Source organism: Coregonus clupeaformis, chromosome 7 (assembly GCF_020615455.1).
Source record: "Coregonus clupeaformis isolate EN_2021a chromosome 7, ASM2061545v1, whole genome shotgun sequence".
NCBI lineage: Eukaryota > Metazoa > Chordata > Actinopteri > Salmoniformes > Salmonidae > Coregonus > Coregonus clupeaformis.
Window position 1 is genome coordinate 47,917,379 of NC_059198.1, and position 17,074 is coordinate 47,934,452.

The 17,074-nt window shown below is 42.4% G+C and overlaps 2 protein-coding genes across 2 annotated transcripts in view; one reads left to right on the top strand and one right to left on the bottom strand.

The window, feature by feature from the left end:
- The window catches only part of LOC121569813 (cadherin-18-like), a 346,107-nt gene that overhangs the window by 318,297 nt on the left and 10,736 nt on the right, over positions 1 to 17,074 (bottom strand). The window lies entirely within an intron of this gene.
- On the top strand, positions 14,209 to 16,844 carry LOC123491275. Its single transcript, XM_045221550.1, has 2 exons — positions 14,209 to 14,568; positions 14,978 to 16,844. The coding sequence occupies exons 1-2, from the start codon at positions 14,209 to 14,211 to the stop codon at positions 16,571 to 16,573; spliced, it is 1,956 nt and encodes a 651-aa protein (XP_045077485.1). The 3' UTR covers positions 16,574 to 16,844.

Consider the following 17,074-nt stretch of genomic DNA (forward strand, 5'->3'; position numbering starts at 1 on the left):
GTTAAATGTTTTGGTTGTGTTTCAGATTATTGTGTGCCCAATATAAATGAATGGTATATAATGTAGTGCCATTTTGGAGTCACTTTTATTGTAAAAAATAATAGAATAGGTTTCTAAACACTTAATGTGGATGGTGCCACGATTACAGATAGTCCTGAATGATCCGTGAATAATGATGAGTGAGAAAGTTACAGACGCAAAAATGTCATACGCCCCCCCCCACACAAAAACAATCTTAACCTAATTTTTACATTTACATTTTAGTAATTTAGCAGACGCTCTTATCCAGAGCGACTTACAGTTAGTGAGTGCATACAGTGAGGGAAAAAATTATTTGATTCTCTGCTGATTTTGTATGTTTGCCCACTGACAAAGAAATGATCAGTCTATAATTTTTATGGTAGGTTTATTTGAACAGTGAGAGACAGAATAACAACAACAAAATCCAGAAAAACGCGTGTCAAAAATGTTATAAATTTATTTGCATTTTAATGAGGGAAATAAGTATTTGACCCCTCTGCAAAACATGACTTAGTACTTGGTGGCAAAACCCTTGTTGGCAATCACAGAGGTCAGACGTTTCTTGTAGTTGGCCACCAGGTTTAAACACATCTCAGGAGGGATTTTGTCCCACTCCTCTTTGCAGATCTTCTCCAAGTCATTAAGGTTTCGAGGCTGACGTTTGGCAACTCGAACCTTCAGCTCCCTCCACAGATTTTCTACGGGATTAAGGTCTGGAGACTGGCTAGGCCACTCCAGGTCCTTAATGTGCTTATTCTTGAGCCACTCCTTTGTTGCCTTGGCCGTGTGTTTTGGGTCATTGTCATGCTGGAATACCCATCCACAACCCATTTTCAATGCACTGGCTGAGGGAAGGAGGTTATCACCCAAGATTTGATGGTACATGGCCCCGTCCATCATTCCTTTGATGCGGTGAAGTTGTCCTGTCCCCTTAGCAGAAAAACACCCACAAAGCATAATGTTTCCACCTCCATGTTTGACGGTGGGGATGGTTTTCTTGGGGTCATAGGCAGCATTCCTCCTCCTCCAAACACGGCGAGTTGAGTTGATGCCAAAGAGCTCAATTTTGGTCTCATCTGACCACAACACTTTCACCCAGTTCTCCTCAGAATCATTCAGATGTTCATTGGCAAACTTCAGACGGGCATGTATATGTGCTTTCTTGAGCAGGTGGACCTTGCGTGCGCTGCAGGATTTCAGTCCTTCACGGCGTAGTGTGTTACCAATTGTTTTCTTGGTGACTATGGTCCCAGCTGCCTTAAGATCATTGACAAGATCCTCCCGTGTAGTTCTGGGCTGATTCCTCACCGTTCTCATGATCATTGCAACTCAACGAGGTGAGATCTTGCATGGAGCCCCAGGGCGAGGGAGATTGACAGTTATTTTGTGTTTCTTCCATTTGCGAATAATCACACCAACTGTTGTCACCTTCTCACCAAGCTGCTTGGCGATGGTCTTGTAGCCCATTCTAGCCTTGTGTAGGTCTACAATCTTGTCCCTGACATCCTTGGAGAGCTCTTTGGTCTTGGCCATTGTGGAGAGTTTGGAATCTGATTGATTGATTGCTTCTGTGGACAGGTGTCTCTTATACAGTTAACAAACTGAGATTAGGAGCACTCCCTTTAAGAGTGTGCTCCTAATCTCAGCTCGTTACCTGTATAAAATACACCTGGGAGCCAGAAATCTTTCTGATTGAGAGGGGGTCAAATACTTATTTCCCTCATTAAAATGCAAATCAATTTATAACATTTTTGACATGCATTTTTCTGGATTTTTTTGTTGTTATTCTGTCTCTCACTGTTCAAATAAACCTACCATTAAAATTATAGACTGATCATTTCTTTGTCAGTGGGCAAATGTACAAAATCAGTAGGGGATCAAATACTTTTTTCCCTCACTGGACATTTTTCATACCTCCCCTGTTATTGTAATGGTGAGATTTTAGCATGTCTTGGGAGTATAACATTTGTGCGTCTGTAACGTTCTCATTCATCATTATTCACAATTAATTCAGGACTATCCTACCATCCATAAAAAAATGGTCACTGTCCCAATACTTTTGGAGCTCACTCACTGTCAATGAATGCTTACAAAAATGCATAGCCCTCATTTAACTTTTCAAAGACACAAGTTGGCATATCAGATTTCAAATAGACAAATTACACCAGAAAAATTGGTTGGAAGTGAAATAATAAAAGTATGGGGAATAACAGTAGTGTTCTTGCTATATTTTAGCCCAATGTAGGGGATGGGAATTGCTCTAATGACTTACATGAGCTATTGTGAAAGACCAAATAAATTAAACAGATAATACAATCTTCTGAAGACAAAATGACATAGCCTAAATCTGCCCTTACACCCAACCCAAATTATCTTTCAATGTATTGTCCCCCCACTAGAATCAGTTGCACATTTGGGATCACTATCTGTTTTGGCAAAATAATGTTCATAATACAGTTAAAGAAAAATCAGGTTACCCTACCAAAATTCATGCTGAATGCTGCCTTATCATTGTTGCAGCCTAATGAACCTAGTGCTAAAATACACTCAGTTAGTATTTGGTAGCATTACCTTTAAATTGTTTAACTTGGGTCAAACATTTCGGGTAGCCTTCCACAAGTGGTTGGGTGAATTTTGGCCCATTCCTCCTGACAGAGCAGGTGTAATTGAGTCAGATTTGTAGGCCTCCTTACTCGCACACGCTTTTTCAGTTCTGCCCACACATTTTCTATAGGATTGAGGTCATGGCTTTGTGATGGCCACTCCAATACCTTGCCTTTGTTGTCCGTAAGCCATTTTGCCACAACTTTGGAAGTATGCTTGGGGTCATTGTCCATTAGGAAGACTCATTTGCGACCAAGCTTTAACTTCCTGACTGATGTCTTGAGATGTTGCTTCAATATATCCACATAATTTTCCTTTCTCATGATGCCATCTATTTTGTGAAGAGCACCAGTCCCTCCTGCAGCAAAGCACCCCCACAGCATGATGCTGCCACCCCCGTGCTTCACGGTTGGGATGGTGTTCTTTGGCTTGCAAGAGTTCCCCTTTTTCCTCCAAACATAACGATGGTCATTATGGCCAAACAGTTCTATCTTTGTTTCATCAGACCAGAGGACATTTCTCCAAAAAGTACGATTTTTGTCCCCATGTGCAGGTGCAAAGCGTAGTCTGGCTTTTTTATGGTGGTTTTGGAGCAGTGGCTTCTTCCTTGCTGAGCGGCCTTTCAGGTTATGTCGATATAGGACTCGTTTTACTGTGGATATAGATACTTTTGTACCTGTTTCCTCCAGCATCTTCACAGGGTCCTTTGCTGTTGTTCTGGGATTGATTTGCACTTTTCGCACCAAAGTATGTTCATCTCTAGGAGACAGAAGGCATCTCCTTCCTGAGCGGTATGGTGGCTGTGTGTCCCATGGTGTTTATACTTGCGTACTATTGTTTGTACAGATGAACATGGTACCTTCAGGCGTTTGGAAATTGCTCCCAAGGATGAACCAGAGTTGTGGAGGTTTCTTTTGATTTTCCCATGATGTCAAGCAAAGAGGCACTGAGTTTGAAGGCAGGCCTTGAAATACATCCACAGGTACACCTACAATTGACTCAAATGATGTCAATTAGCCTATCAGAAGCTTCTAAAGCCATGATATCATTTTCTGGATTTGTCCAAGCTGTTAAAAGGCACAGTCAACTTAGTGCATGTAAACTTCTGACCTATGGAATTGTGATACAGTGAATTATAAGTGAAATAATCTGTCTGTAAACAATTGTTGGAAAAATTACTTGTGTCATGCACAAAGTAGATGTCCTAACAGACTTGCCAAAACTATAGTTTGTTAACAAGAAATGTGTTTAGTGGTTGAACAACGATTTTTAATGACTCCAACCTAAGTGTATGTAAACTTCCGACTTCAACTGTATCTTCTTGTGTACGACCGTACAACCGGGTACACAACAGTAGGACATGTACACAGATTTGTTGTGGTCTGCTACTGGGGTTTTCCAACCACGCCTCGCTTTCATTCAGGGAAAATCCAAAATGGCGACTTACAGTACGTGACATAAGCGTTTAGAGAGCCGTATTCAAATTCCTAATTCTATGGTTGTGTCAGATAACTGCCAACAAACAGTATAATGAAAACAGACATTTTCATTATAGACCTTTTTGGAAAGTAAACAATAACAAAGCAGTTTATTATGTGAGGCCCCACCCCACATCCAGCGTGTGCATTCCATCGGCTAGCTAGCTAGTGCCGCCTAGCTGCCTCCAGAGTTACTGAACATGTCAAGTGCATATTACAAGCAGCTATTTGGTCATGAAAAGCAGCGATACATTGAAAACGTTTTGAAATCTGTTCCTTTCCCGATCCACTGGACAGGAAAATTAGGCTTCACTTGATTTCGCACAATTTACAATTTATGTTACAACAACCCACAATCTGATTTATTTTCCTGTTGCACAAAGCTTGCTTTTGACAGAATAGACAGCTTTTGCTACAGGCCCTCATACACTGAGAGGAAAACAGATAGCTGATAAGACAAAATAACACATTCAGCCATGTTACCTGAAGTGAAATGTAGCCGGAAATCCGAAAACCTTAATGTAGATAATTTGCTGGTCTCAATGAACCCAAACAACACAGCACTCAACCCTTTCGAAGAAATTATCTTGATATTCTTACTAAAAATGACTTTAGTGCAGTTGCTTCCTCAGGAGTGCTGCACTACAACTTGTTGACGACACTCACTACAATCAAAACAAAAACACACGCGCCACACAACAGGAAGCGGTCAGTGGCCAAGATTCAACAATCAACAGTTCTAGAATGTTCGTCAATTAATTTTGTCATTGCTCTCAGTTCTGGACCCTTGGCAGGGCGCCACACTGCCACACCAGGCCGACAATCTTCAATGAACACTAAAACTAAAAATAAGTTTAGATGATGATCTTTTGTGTTCAACCTCAAATGCTCCTGAAGTAGTTGTCAAAGGTGTTTAACTAAACATGATAACAGGAAGCAATGGGTAGTCCCCTGTAGCTCAGTTGGTAGAGCATGGCGCTTGCAACGCCAGGGTTGTGTGTTCGTTTCCCACGGGGGGGCCAGTATGAAAATGTATGCACTCACTAACTGTAAGTCGCTCTGGATAAGAGCATCTGCTTAAAATGTAAATGTATATTGTGCTATGCCAGGAATAATACAGTTGTAGTGTTTGCGGGTTCCCCAAATGGTAGTTAGATAAACTAGCTTAGCTGATAAACAGGCAGAGAAAGGAATCAATGTTAATCCCAAGGTGAATGCTAACCACAGTCCCAGTAGATTTAACTATCTTGGAAGTGCTCGTAACATGCTTACCAAGGGAAGATCCATCTACTGGTCCCCTGGGCAAATATTTCCATATGGCACACATACTATACAATGGCCATTCTCTCTTGTGATAGTCTATGTTAATTAACAACATAATTGAGAAGAAAAATTGCAGGCCACAACACAAGTGTGAAATAATTTAATCAGTGTAATGAAGCATTTCAATTGGAGCCAATTAACTAATTAAGGTGACAAGAGTTCCTTATGATTACATGTCCAATCAAAGGTCACATGTCCCAATGTCTCTCTCTGAAATAGAAGCTAAACAACTGGAGTCATTTCATTCAACGTATTTATGGGCATAATTTCTATTCCACTATTCATTATCTAAATACAATCCGGTATCTGTAATTTTATGGTGGCTTGAATGGTTTGTTTGATGACGCTGAACAGAGAAGATATGGACACAGGATTTGGTTATTCACTAAAAATAGAATACATTTTGCAACATAAATGTTTTCACCATTGGCTACTCTTGGGTTACCTTTGGATCAATGCATTGCACCGGGACAAACAAATGTAGTCTAATAAATACTCTAATAAATACTACATTTTGAAATTAAACTATTTTCAACTGTTCAATGTCATTACTTCCCATGGATGATTTAACCTTTCTCTCCCCATCTTTTGATGAAGGGTTAGATCTTCATTGAGTTAATAAGAAATGACCCACCCGAGTCAAAACCTGTCATTCTCACTCAACTCATCTGTTAGTCTCTTTTACTCATCTATACCCTCTGGTGAGTAACACCTCAGAGCTACGGTTTTGGCGAAGATGAAGGATTCATTAAAGTTCAAACTGGGCCTCCAGGGAAATTAACCGAGGGAAAGTCTAAAGAGGTTTAACCCTAATCCAATCTACCCAGTAATGAGTAATACAATCGGTAGTGCGTTATGAGTAATAAAGTGGGAAATATTTAACCTGCTTAGAGACTTTAAAGGGGAATAATGGCACATTTCGAAAATGTGTCTGTTCCTAAACCCCTCTGACTTGTTGGACTGTCTGTGTGCACCTCTCTCACTCAGGGAAACCGAGGTAGAGCTAGAGCGAGAGACACATCATAGGGTTATACAGTCCCCAACTCACTGCAGCACTAGATATAACTTTGTGGAATAACGCAAATCTACAAACATTTTCTGTCACAGCGAAAATACTAAATTCAGAAAGATTGTGAGATATGGCAAATACATTTTTTGTGACAAATGTAGGTTGTGGGTTCACAATTTTACCTTTTCTGAGATTTCTGCCAAGCAAGGAGCAAACAGCAGCCAGCTCATGCAACAACACACACGAGGGGGGCCACCTCATAAACACAACACTGGCAGTTTTCAAAATAGCCAACATCAGACTTTAGCCCAAAACAACACGCCTTTTACTATCTTGTCAGAAGCTTCATCAGACCTCGGTAGTAGCATATTTAATTTCTCTCTTTCAATGCTCTGGAAACCAAGCATAAAATGCTGTGCTCTAAAGAAGGCATTGTAACCACACACATACATTAGAAGATATTTGTTGATTTGATCAGAAACACTGTGAACAAAATCTTTATCACCTACAATGCCTTCGGAAAGTATTCAGACCCGTTGACTTTTTCCACATTTTGTTACGTTACAGCCTTATTCTAAAATTGATTAAATTGTTTTTTTTCCCTCATCAATCCACACACAATACCCCATAATGTTGAAGGAAAAACAGATTTTTAGAAATGTTTGCTAATTTAACATTTAAAAAAAATAACTGAAATATAATATTTATATAAGTATTCAGACCCTTCACTCAGTACTTTGTTGAAGCACCTTTGGCAGCGATTACAGCCTCAAGTCTTCTTGGGTATGACGCTACAAGCTTGGCACACCTGTATTTGGTGAGTTTCTCCAATTATTCTCTGCTGATCCTCTCAAGCTCTGTCAGGTTGGATGGGGAGCGTTGCTGCACAGGGCCACTCAAGGACATTCAGAGACTTGTCCCTGAGACACTCCTGCTTTGTCTTGGCTGTTTGCTTAGGGTCGTTGTCCTGTTGGAAGGTGAACCTTCACCCCAGTCTGAGGTCCTGAGCGCTCTGGAGCAGGTTTTCATCAAGGATCTCTCTGTACTTTGCTCCGTTCATCTTTCCCTCGATCCTGACTAGTCTCCCAGTCCCTGCCGCTGAAAAACATCCCCACAGCATGATGCTGCCACCACCATGATTCACTGTAGGGATGGTGCCAGGTTTCCTCCAGACGTGATGCTTGACATTCAGGCCAAAGAGTTCAATCTTGGTTTCATCAGACCAGGGAATCTTGTTTCTCATGGTCTGAGAGTCTTTAGGTGCCTTTTGCCAAACTCCAAGCGGGCTGTCATGTGCCTTTTACATTAAGGCCTGATTGGTGGAGTGCTGCAGAGATGGTTGTCCTTCTGGAAGGTTCTCCCATCTCCACAGAGGAACTCTAGAGCTCTGTCAGAGTGACCATCGGGTTAATAAGTTATTTCTATTTTTTATTTTCATAATTTTGCAAAAACGTCTAAAAATCTGTTTTTGCTTTGTCATTACTGGGTATTATGTGTATTTTGCTGAGGATCTTGCTTTATTTAATCCATTTTAGAATAAGGCTATTACGTAACAAAATGTGGAAAAGTAAAGGGGTCTGAATACTTTCCCACGTCACTGTACATCACCTAAATGATGCCACTTCTGTGTAAAGGGTTCTACATGGAACCCAAAAGAGTTCTAACTGGAACCAAAAAGGATTCTTCAAAGGGTTCTCCTATGGGAACAGCTGAAGAACCCGTTTAGGTTCTAGATAGCAGATTTTTTCTAAGAGTGCAGGGGCGGACTGGGACAAGAATTCGGCCCTGGCATTTTATGCAAACCAGCCCATATCAATATGTGCGCCGCCCTGACACTACACACCCTACTTAGACACAGGCAGTAGTGCAGACACATAACATTGGTGTGATGAGTGTGATAGAAGGAGTCAGGCGCAGGAGGGTAATCACTGAATGAAGAGTTTATTCCGTCGTACACAAATAGCATTGGATAGCGACAAACGAAACAGGCACAGGGGAAATCTACCCTGGCAATACAAGGTAAAGGTAGCTCCAACAATAACAGGCACAGGGGAAATATCTACCCCGGCAATAACAAGGTACGAGTAGTTCACCGAGCTACACTACTCTCACAATTATACAATCACCCACAAGGACAAGGGGGGCAGAGGGAACACTTATACACGGACTAATGAGGGGATAAGAACCAGGTGTGTGTGATTGACAAGGCAAGACAAATGGAATGATGAATAATGGAGCGGCAGTGGCTAGTAAGCCGGTGACGACGAACGGCGAAGCCTGCCCGAACAAGGAGGGGAGGCAGCCTCGGCGGAAGTCGTGACAATTGGCAGTACAGTATAGTGTTTCTCAACCATTTCTTTACCGTTGACTGGCGAAACATGGTACTCCTCCTTTTTAACAAGCTCATATTTAAAACAAATACAGTATTTAAAAACACCACTTGAGATACAACTCACCACTATCACTGTGCCTCTGCTCTAGCCATTTTGTCCATCTGTCTCAGCATCTTCTGTGCTGTTAATCTGTGCTTTCTCTAGTTCTCTAGCCAATCCGCCCCTGCATTTAAGGGCAATTGTTAGGCCCAGATATGAATCCAAATCGACATTAGCTTTTTGCCGTTTGTTATCGCATACATTTATGCGATGATTGGATTTAGAACTGTGGATCATGGTAGATAGAGAGTGGAATAGCCCTTCCAAACATGATTTAAATTTAACAAAGCCATCACCAACTGGCCGAGTAAACATACTGTAGCTTTGAATCTACAGTCGTGGTCAAAAGATTTGAGAATGACACAAATATAAATTTTCACGAAGTCTGCTGCCTCAGTTTTTATTATGGCAATTTGCATATACTCCAGAATGTTATGAAGAGTGATCAGATTAATTGCAATTAATTGCAAAGTCCCTCTTTGCCATGAAAATGAACTTAATTCCCCAAAAACATTTCCACTGCATTTCAGCCCTGCCACAAAAGGACCAGCTGACATCATGTCAGTGATTCTCTCGTTAACACAGGTGAGAGTGTTGACGAGGACAAAGCTGGAGATCACTCTGTCATGCTGATTGAGTTAGAATAACAGACTGGAAGCTTTAAAAGGAGGGTGGTGCTTGAAATCATTGTTCTTCCTCTGTTAACCATGTATACCTGCAAGGAAACACGTGCCGTCATCATTGCTTTGCACAAAAACGGCTTCACAGGCAAGAATATTGCTGCTAGTAAGATTGCACCTAAATCAACAATTTATCGGATCATCAAGAACTTCAAGGAGAGAGGTTCAATTGTTGTGAAAAAGGCTTCAGGGCGCCCAAGAAAGTCCAGCAAGCGCCAGGACCGTCTCCTAAAGTTGATTCAGCTGCGGGATTGGGGTACCACCAGTGCAGAGCTTGCTCAGGAATGGCAGCAGGCAGGTGTGAGTGCATCTGCATGCACAGTGAGGCAAATACTTTTGGAGGATGGCCTGGTGTCAAGAAGGGCAGCGAGGTAGCCACTTCTCTCCAGGAAAAACATCAGGGACAGACTGATATTCTGCAAAAGGTACAGGGATTGGACTGCTGAGGACTGGGGTAAAGTAATTTTCTCTGATGAATCCCCTTTCTGATTGTTTGGGGCATCTGGAAAAAAGCTTGTCTGGAGAAGACAAGGTGAGCGCTACCATCAGTCCTGTCTCATGCCAACAGTAAAGCATCCTGAGACCATTCATGTGTGGGGTTGCTTCTCAGCCAAGGGAGTGGGCTCACTCACAATTTTGCCTAAGAACACAGCCATGAATAAAGAATGGTACCAACACATCCTCCGAGAGCAACTTCTCCCAACCATCCAAGAACAGTTTGGTGACGAACAATGCCTTTTCCAGCATGATGGAGCACCTTGCCATAAGGCAAAAGTGATAACTAAGTGGCTCGGGGAACAAAACATAGAAATGTTGGGTCCATGGCCAGGAAACTCCCTAGACCTTAATCCCATTGAGAACTTGTGGTCAATCCTCAAGAGGCGGGTGGACAAACAAAAACCCACAAATTATGACAAACTCCAAGCATTGATTATGCAAGAATGGGCTGCCATCAGGCCCAGAAGTTAATTGACAGCATGCCAGGACGGATTGCAGAGGTCTTGAAAAAGAAGGGTCAACACTGCAAATATTGACTCTTTGCATAAACGTAATGTAATTGTCAATAAAAGCCTTTGACACTTATGGAATGGTTGTAATTATACTTCAGTATACCATAGTAACATCTGACAAAAATATCTAAAAACACTGAAGCAGCAAACTTCCAATACAAAACTTTTGACCACGACTGTAGTTGAAAACCAACACAGCTGCAAGACACTACACATTAGCATTTCCATTATGGAAAATATAGATGACAACTTTGTTTGCATTCAATTCCATACTGCCTTCAACATCCTAACAAAATGAGGGTGATCAGATTTTTTTTTTACCCACGCCCTTAACTATTTTCCAGTAAGCCAAAGAACTCCACAATATACAATATCCTCAAAGTGATCCTTGTTACAATGCATCAGTTACATGGCAGTGAATACATGTACAGCTGGTTGTATTCATCATGCAAAGTATAGCAACTAATTACAGGGATTATTGTTAAGGTTCTATGTTTGACATATGCATCATTGCAGCAACTGATTATGTTTAGCAGTTATTCTCAGGGTCCTTTAACGTCAGAAATGTACAGTATATGTATGACTGACACATGGATAGTGTGATAGTCAAGCTTATAGCTCTGTTCAACATCTGTGGCCTTTTTCTGTTGGTATTCTTTTTCCTTTATAGCCAGAAATGTATAGGCTTACTTTAATAATGAGTATATGTTGTGAGTTGACACAGGAGTTAATTTATTACTGTCGGACTGGTAATCAAAGAAATGGTGACCTTGACTTTTCTCCATTCTCTCCCTGTCCCAAGGATTTTATTATTGACACAGATCACTTTATAACTACTCCATTTATGTTCAAAGTTAAAGCGTACATCATTAACGTCATTTTCAAACTGAAGTTTCTAGGGCTTTCAGAAGATCTATCGGTTCAGTGCTAAGGAATATATTGGCAGCTGTGCTGCCATCTTGTTAGAAGGTAACAGATTATTTTATTATAGTGATTAAGAGTGACTTTCATTGTGTTCCATGGTGTTTAGCGCCCCCTAGTGGAGCTTTCTGGTACTTAGAATTATGGACGAAAACCCGGAAGTAAAGTTGTTATTATGCACGCAGACAAGCAGCTAGAAACAACGCTACTGTACAGTTCTTTCAGTGCAACTATTTCTTGTTACGCTTCAGCCTCGGAAAATATTTGTTTGTAAGTTCAATTCAAGCATATTGCAAGTGATGATAATATTGTTATTGACAGAATTGCTTACTTATCAATGTTAATTGGTTACATTTACTCACGCAAATTGCATTGACTTTCATGGATGCCGTTAGCTGTATTAGTTTGCTCGTGCGTCATGTAAAAGAAGTGTAAAACATACTATAGTTTGTTACTGTTTCTAGTGTAATATGCTTTGTTATTGTACAGAGGTGTTTGTACATTATTAGAGTAATGAAAGGAGTTGGCTAGTTGATACTCATAGAGTAATTATCTATTTGGTTTGTCGTCATGCCAGATACATGGTAACTTGGCACTTGCTTTGTATTTATGCAACTTCAACTTGAAATGTATAATGTACAGCTACAGTATGTCAATGTGAATTGAATACTAAAGTATATTATTTTCTGTATTTGCAGTTTCACAACATAAACGTTTTCAATACATTCGTTCAAGAAAAGTCACGCCTTGGAAGTTTTATTGAAGACTCAGTTGTTAGCTATCTGTCTAGTTTTGCACGGGAACGCAATTCCAGGGCAGAATAGTGAAAAAACATCATCACGGCGGGCTCAAGCACAAGAATAATCGCACGTGGTGGTTATGATTCTACGTTCATTAGCCAACAAAGCCTCTGATCCTAGGGATGACCAGCAGTCTACGATGCAGCAACCAGAGGCAAGTGTTCGACAGAAAGAGGAAGAGGAGCGAGTAAGAGAGATGGAGGAGCCTCTTCAGCACATTGAGACCAAGTCTCAGTCTACAAGATCAAGGTCATCAAAACAGTCAAGCAGATCCTCAACTGTGAGTTGTGCAGCCATCAAAGCACGTGCCAAGGCGGACGCAGCGCGTGCTCGAGTCTCCTATGCTGAAAAGGAAGCTTCTATGATGAAACAAAAAGCGGAACTGGATGCAAGTTTATATGTTCTCCAAGTTGAGAGAACAGCTGCTGCTGCGTTGGCTGAAGCTGTAGCCCTTGAAGAAGCGGTAGAGTCTGAACGCAGAGAGCTCCACAGAGAACTCAACACAGGGACACAGCCCTTAAGTCCAGTCCAACGTACTTGTGAGTATGTGCAACAACATGCTAGGCCCTACTTTGCTGAAATGCCATTTGAAGTAGAGACACAAGAGCTTAGTGTTGACCCAGCTACAGGCCACAATCCAGAAAGTAGCAAACAACGGAGCATGAGCAGAGACTCTCCGTACAAAAGAAATGAAAAGCAGCATGGTGGAAAGGGAAAACAAACCCACTTCCAGTCACCGAAACAAAGCTTCCCTGAGTCACAAGTGGCACCAGAACTCACCAAGTACCTCCTGCGCCGTGAGATGGTGAGTTCCGGACTCCTGAAGTTTGATGATCGTCCTGAAAATTATTGGGCATGGAAAGCATCTTTTCTCAATGCGACCAGAGACTTGAATCTATCAGCCAGGGAAGAGTTAGATCTAATTACCAAGTGGCTAGGGGCAGAGTCGTCTGAGCAAGCAAAGAGAATTAGATCTGTCTATATTCTCAATGCAACAGCAGGGCTTAACATGGTCTGGCAACGACTAGAAGAGTGCTATGGTACACCCGAAGTGATCGAGAATGCACTGTTGAAGAAAATTGATGAATTTCCAAAACTGTCTAACAAAGACAATCACAAACTAAGAGAACTGGGTGACATTCTTCTCGAACTGGAGTGTGCTAAAGAAGAAGGGTACCTTCCAGGCCTCGCTTATCTGGACACATCTCGTGGGGTAAACCCTATAGTAGAGAAACTTCCATTCAGTTTACAAGAGAAATGGATAGCACAGGGATCCAAATACAAGGAGGACTATCGGGTAGCATTCCCACCATTCTCGTTTTTCTCGAGATTCATCAGGAACCAGGTGAAAATTAGAAACGACCCCAGCTTCACCCTCTACACCTCAACTACCCAGGTGTCTGTGAAAAGTGAGAAACCTGTCAGGTACAGCAGCAAGACACCTGTGACTGTACACAAAACAGATGTGTCATCTGAGCCCTCAGACCACCAAACCAAACCCAGTAAGACAAAGGTTGAAAGCCCTGACCATCACTGTCCAATACATAACAAGCCTCATCCTCTTAAAAAGTGTCGCGGATTTAGATACAAAACTCTAGATGAGCGCAAAGCATATCTCAAAGAGAATGGCATTTGTTTCCGATGTTGTGGGTCAACTCAGCACAGAGCTAAAGACTGTAAGGTGTCAATCAAGTGCTCCGAGTGTGACAGCGACAGACATCTTGCTGCTCTGCATCCAGGTCCAGCTCCTTCAACGATAGACACCGCTACAGCAGAGAAAGAGCATGGCGGGGAGCAAGGTGAAGATGCTCTTCTATCAGTCACCTCAAAGTGTACCGAGATCTGTGGTGAGGCAGCCAATCCAAGATCATGTTCAAAAATATGCCTAGTCAAAGCTTATCCAGCTGGGAAAAGAGAGAAAGCTGTCAAAATGTATGCAGTGCTTGATGAACAGAGCAACAAATCTCTGGCCAAGACAGAGTTTTTCAATCTCTTCAACATCAATGACAACTCTGCTCCATACACCATGAAGACCTGTTCTGGGGTAACAGAGACTTCAGGCAGGAGAGCCGTCAACTTCATGGTGGAGTCTATAGACGGACACAAGCAGCTCACTCTCCCTACTCTGATAGAGTGTGACATGATGCCAGACGATAGAATGGAGATTCCCTCCCCAGACATTGTGCATCATCATCCCCATCTGCAACCAGTGGCGGACAAAATTCCAGCTGTGGACCCAGACGCTCCCATCCTCCTGCTCTTAGGACGAGACATCTTAAGGGTACACAAGGTACGAGAACAAATCAATGGGCCCCACAACACTCCTTATGCACAGCGACTCGACCTCGGGTGGGTCATCGTGGGTGAAGTTTGTCTGGGAACGGCTCACCGACCAGCCAGTGTTAACGTGTTCAGGACAAACATACTTCAAAATGGTCGCACGTCCTATCTGAGCCCTTGCCCTGACATCATCCAGGTGAAAGAGAACTACAGCAGCGTAGATCAGCAACACATTTCTCTCTCTACAGGGCACTCGAGAGATCCAAGCACAACTGTAAACACTGACAGCAATCCAGCAGACCATGCAACCAGGCCCATACGAGCCGCACTCTTAAAGCACACCAGTTGGTTCTCAGGTCCCCCTTTTCTGACTCAAGCAAACTCAAGTGAGTCTGAGACCATCAATTTTGACCTTGTAGAGCCTGGACGCAGACGCAGAGATTCGGCCAGACGTCACTGCCTTCGTCACTAAGGTTTCTGGAGCTCAATTCGGCTCTCATCGCTTTGAGAGGTTCTCGAACTGGAAAGCTCTCAATCGAGCCACAGCACGACTCATTCATGTTGCCAGATCCTTTCACAAAAGTGCGGACGACAACAACTGCAGAGGCTGGCATCAGTGTAAAAAACCATGCAGTACAAGTGAGTTGTCACAAGCCAAAACAGCAATCATTCACTGTGTGCAACATGAAGTCTTCAAAGAGGAATTCAAATGCCTTGAGAAAGGAAAAGAGTTACCAAAACAAAGTACACTCAAAAAGCTGAACCCAGTGATTGATGAGGATGGGTTGCTGAGGGTGGGAGGCCGATTATCCTCTGCCGACCTGTCACAAGACGAAAAACATCCTCTCATCATCCCACGGACGCATCATGTCGCCACTCTGCTGGTAAGACATTATCACGAGCAAGTGGCTCACCAGGGCCGTCATTTTTCAGATGGAGCTATTCGAGCAGCAGGCTTCTGGATTATTGGGAGCAAACATCTGGTCTCTGGTATAATCCACAAGTGTGTCACCTGCCGTAAGGTTAGAGGAAAGTCAGTTGACCAAAAGATGGCGGACTTACCTGCAGACAGACTCACATCAGAGCCACCATTCACCAGTGTTGGACTTGATGTGTTTGGACCATGGAATGTCATAACTCGTCGCACTAGAGGTGGTAGTGCAGACTCCAAGCGCTGGGCGGTACTCTTTACATGTATGTCTACTAGAGCAGTCCATATTGAGCTCATCGAATCCATGTCCACATCCAGCTTCATCAACGCGCTGAGGCGTTTTTTCTCTATCCGCGGTCCAGCAAAAGTGCTACGATCTGATCGAGGTACAAACTTTATAGGTGCCTGCAGGGAACTGGGAATCGACACAAATGACTCAGAGTTGACTAAATACCTCTCAGACAAGGGATGTACTTGGATATTTAATCCCCCACACTCGTCTCATATGGGTGGTTCTTGGGAGAGACTCATTGGGGTTGCCAGACGTATCCTTGATGCTATGCTGTTTCAGACGGGCTCCACTCGTCTCACACATGAGGTCTTGAGCACTCTTATGTCTGAAGTTATGGCAATAATCAATGCGAGACCCCTAGTGTCAGTGTCAACCGATCCTGACATGCCTGCCATTCTTACACCCTCAATGTTACTGACACAAAAGACCAACGCTACCTCAGCCCCTTCTGGATATTTCCACATGAACGATCTTCATGGAAAACAGTGGAAGCAAGTCCAGTGTCTCGCTGACACTTTCTGGAAAAGGTGGAGACAGGAGTACCTGACAACACTGCAGAGACGCAGAAAATGGACAGCAGAAAAGCCAAATGTGAAAGTGGGAGATGTTGTCTTATTGAAAGACAGTCAGACGCACAGAAATGACTGGCCAGTCGGACTTGTGGTAAAAACCTTTCCCAGTACTGACGGAAAGGTCAGGAAAGTAGAACTAAAGGTTGTCAAGCAAGGGATTGCTAAGGTGTTTCTGAGACCAATCTCAGAGATTGTTGTTCTTCTTTCTGAAGCATCCTAGAGGCAAAATATTTGATTTCATAGTGGCACAATCTCATTATACCAGGCGGGGAGTGTGCTGCCATCTTGTTAGAAGGTAACAGATTATTTTATTATAGTGATTAAGAGTGACTTTCATTGTGTTCCATGGTGTTTAGCGCCCCCTAGTGGAGCTTTCTGGTACTTAGAATTATGGACGAAAACCCGGAAGTAAAGTTGTTATTATGCACGCAGACAAGCAGCTAGAAACAACGCTACTGTACAGTTCTTTCAGTGCAACTATTTCTTGTTACGCTTCAGCCTCGGAAAATATTTGTTTGTAAGTTCAATTCAAGCATATTGCAAGTGATGATAATATTGTTATTGACAGAATTGCTTACTTATCAATGTTAATTGGTTACATTTACTCACGCAAATTGCATTGACTTTCATGGATGCCGTTAGCTGTATTAGTTTGCTCGTGCGTCATGTAAAAGAAGTGTAAAACATACTATAGTTTGTTACTGTTTCTAGTGTAATATGC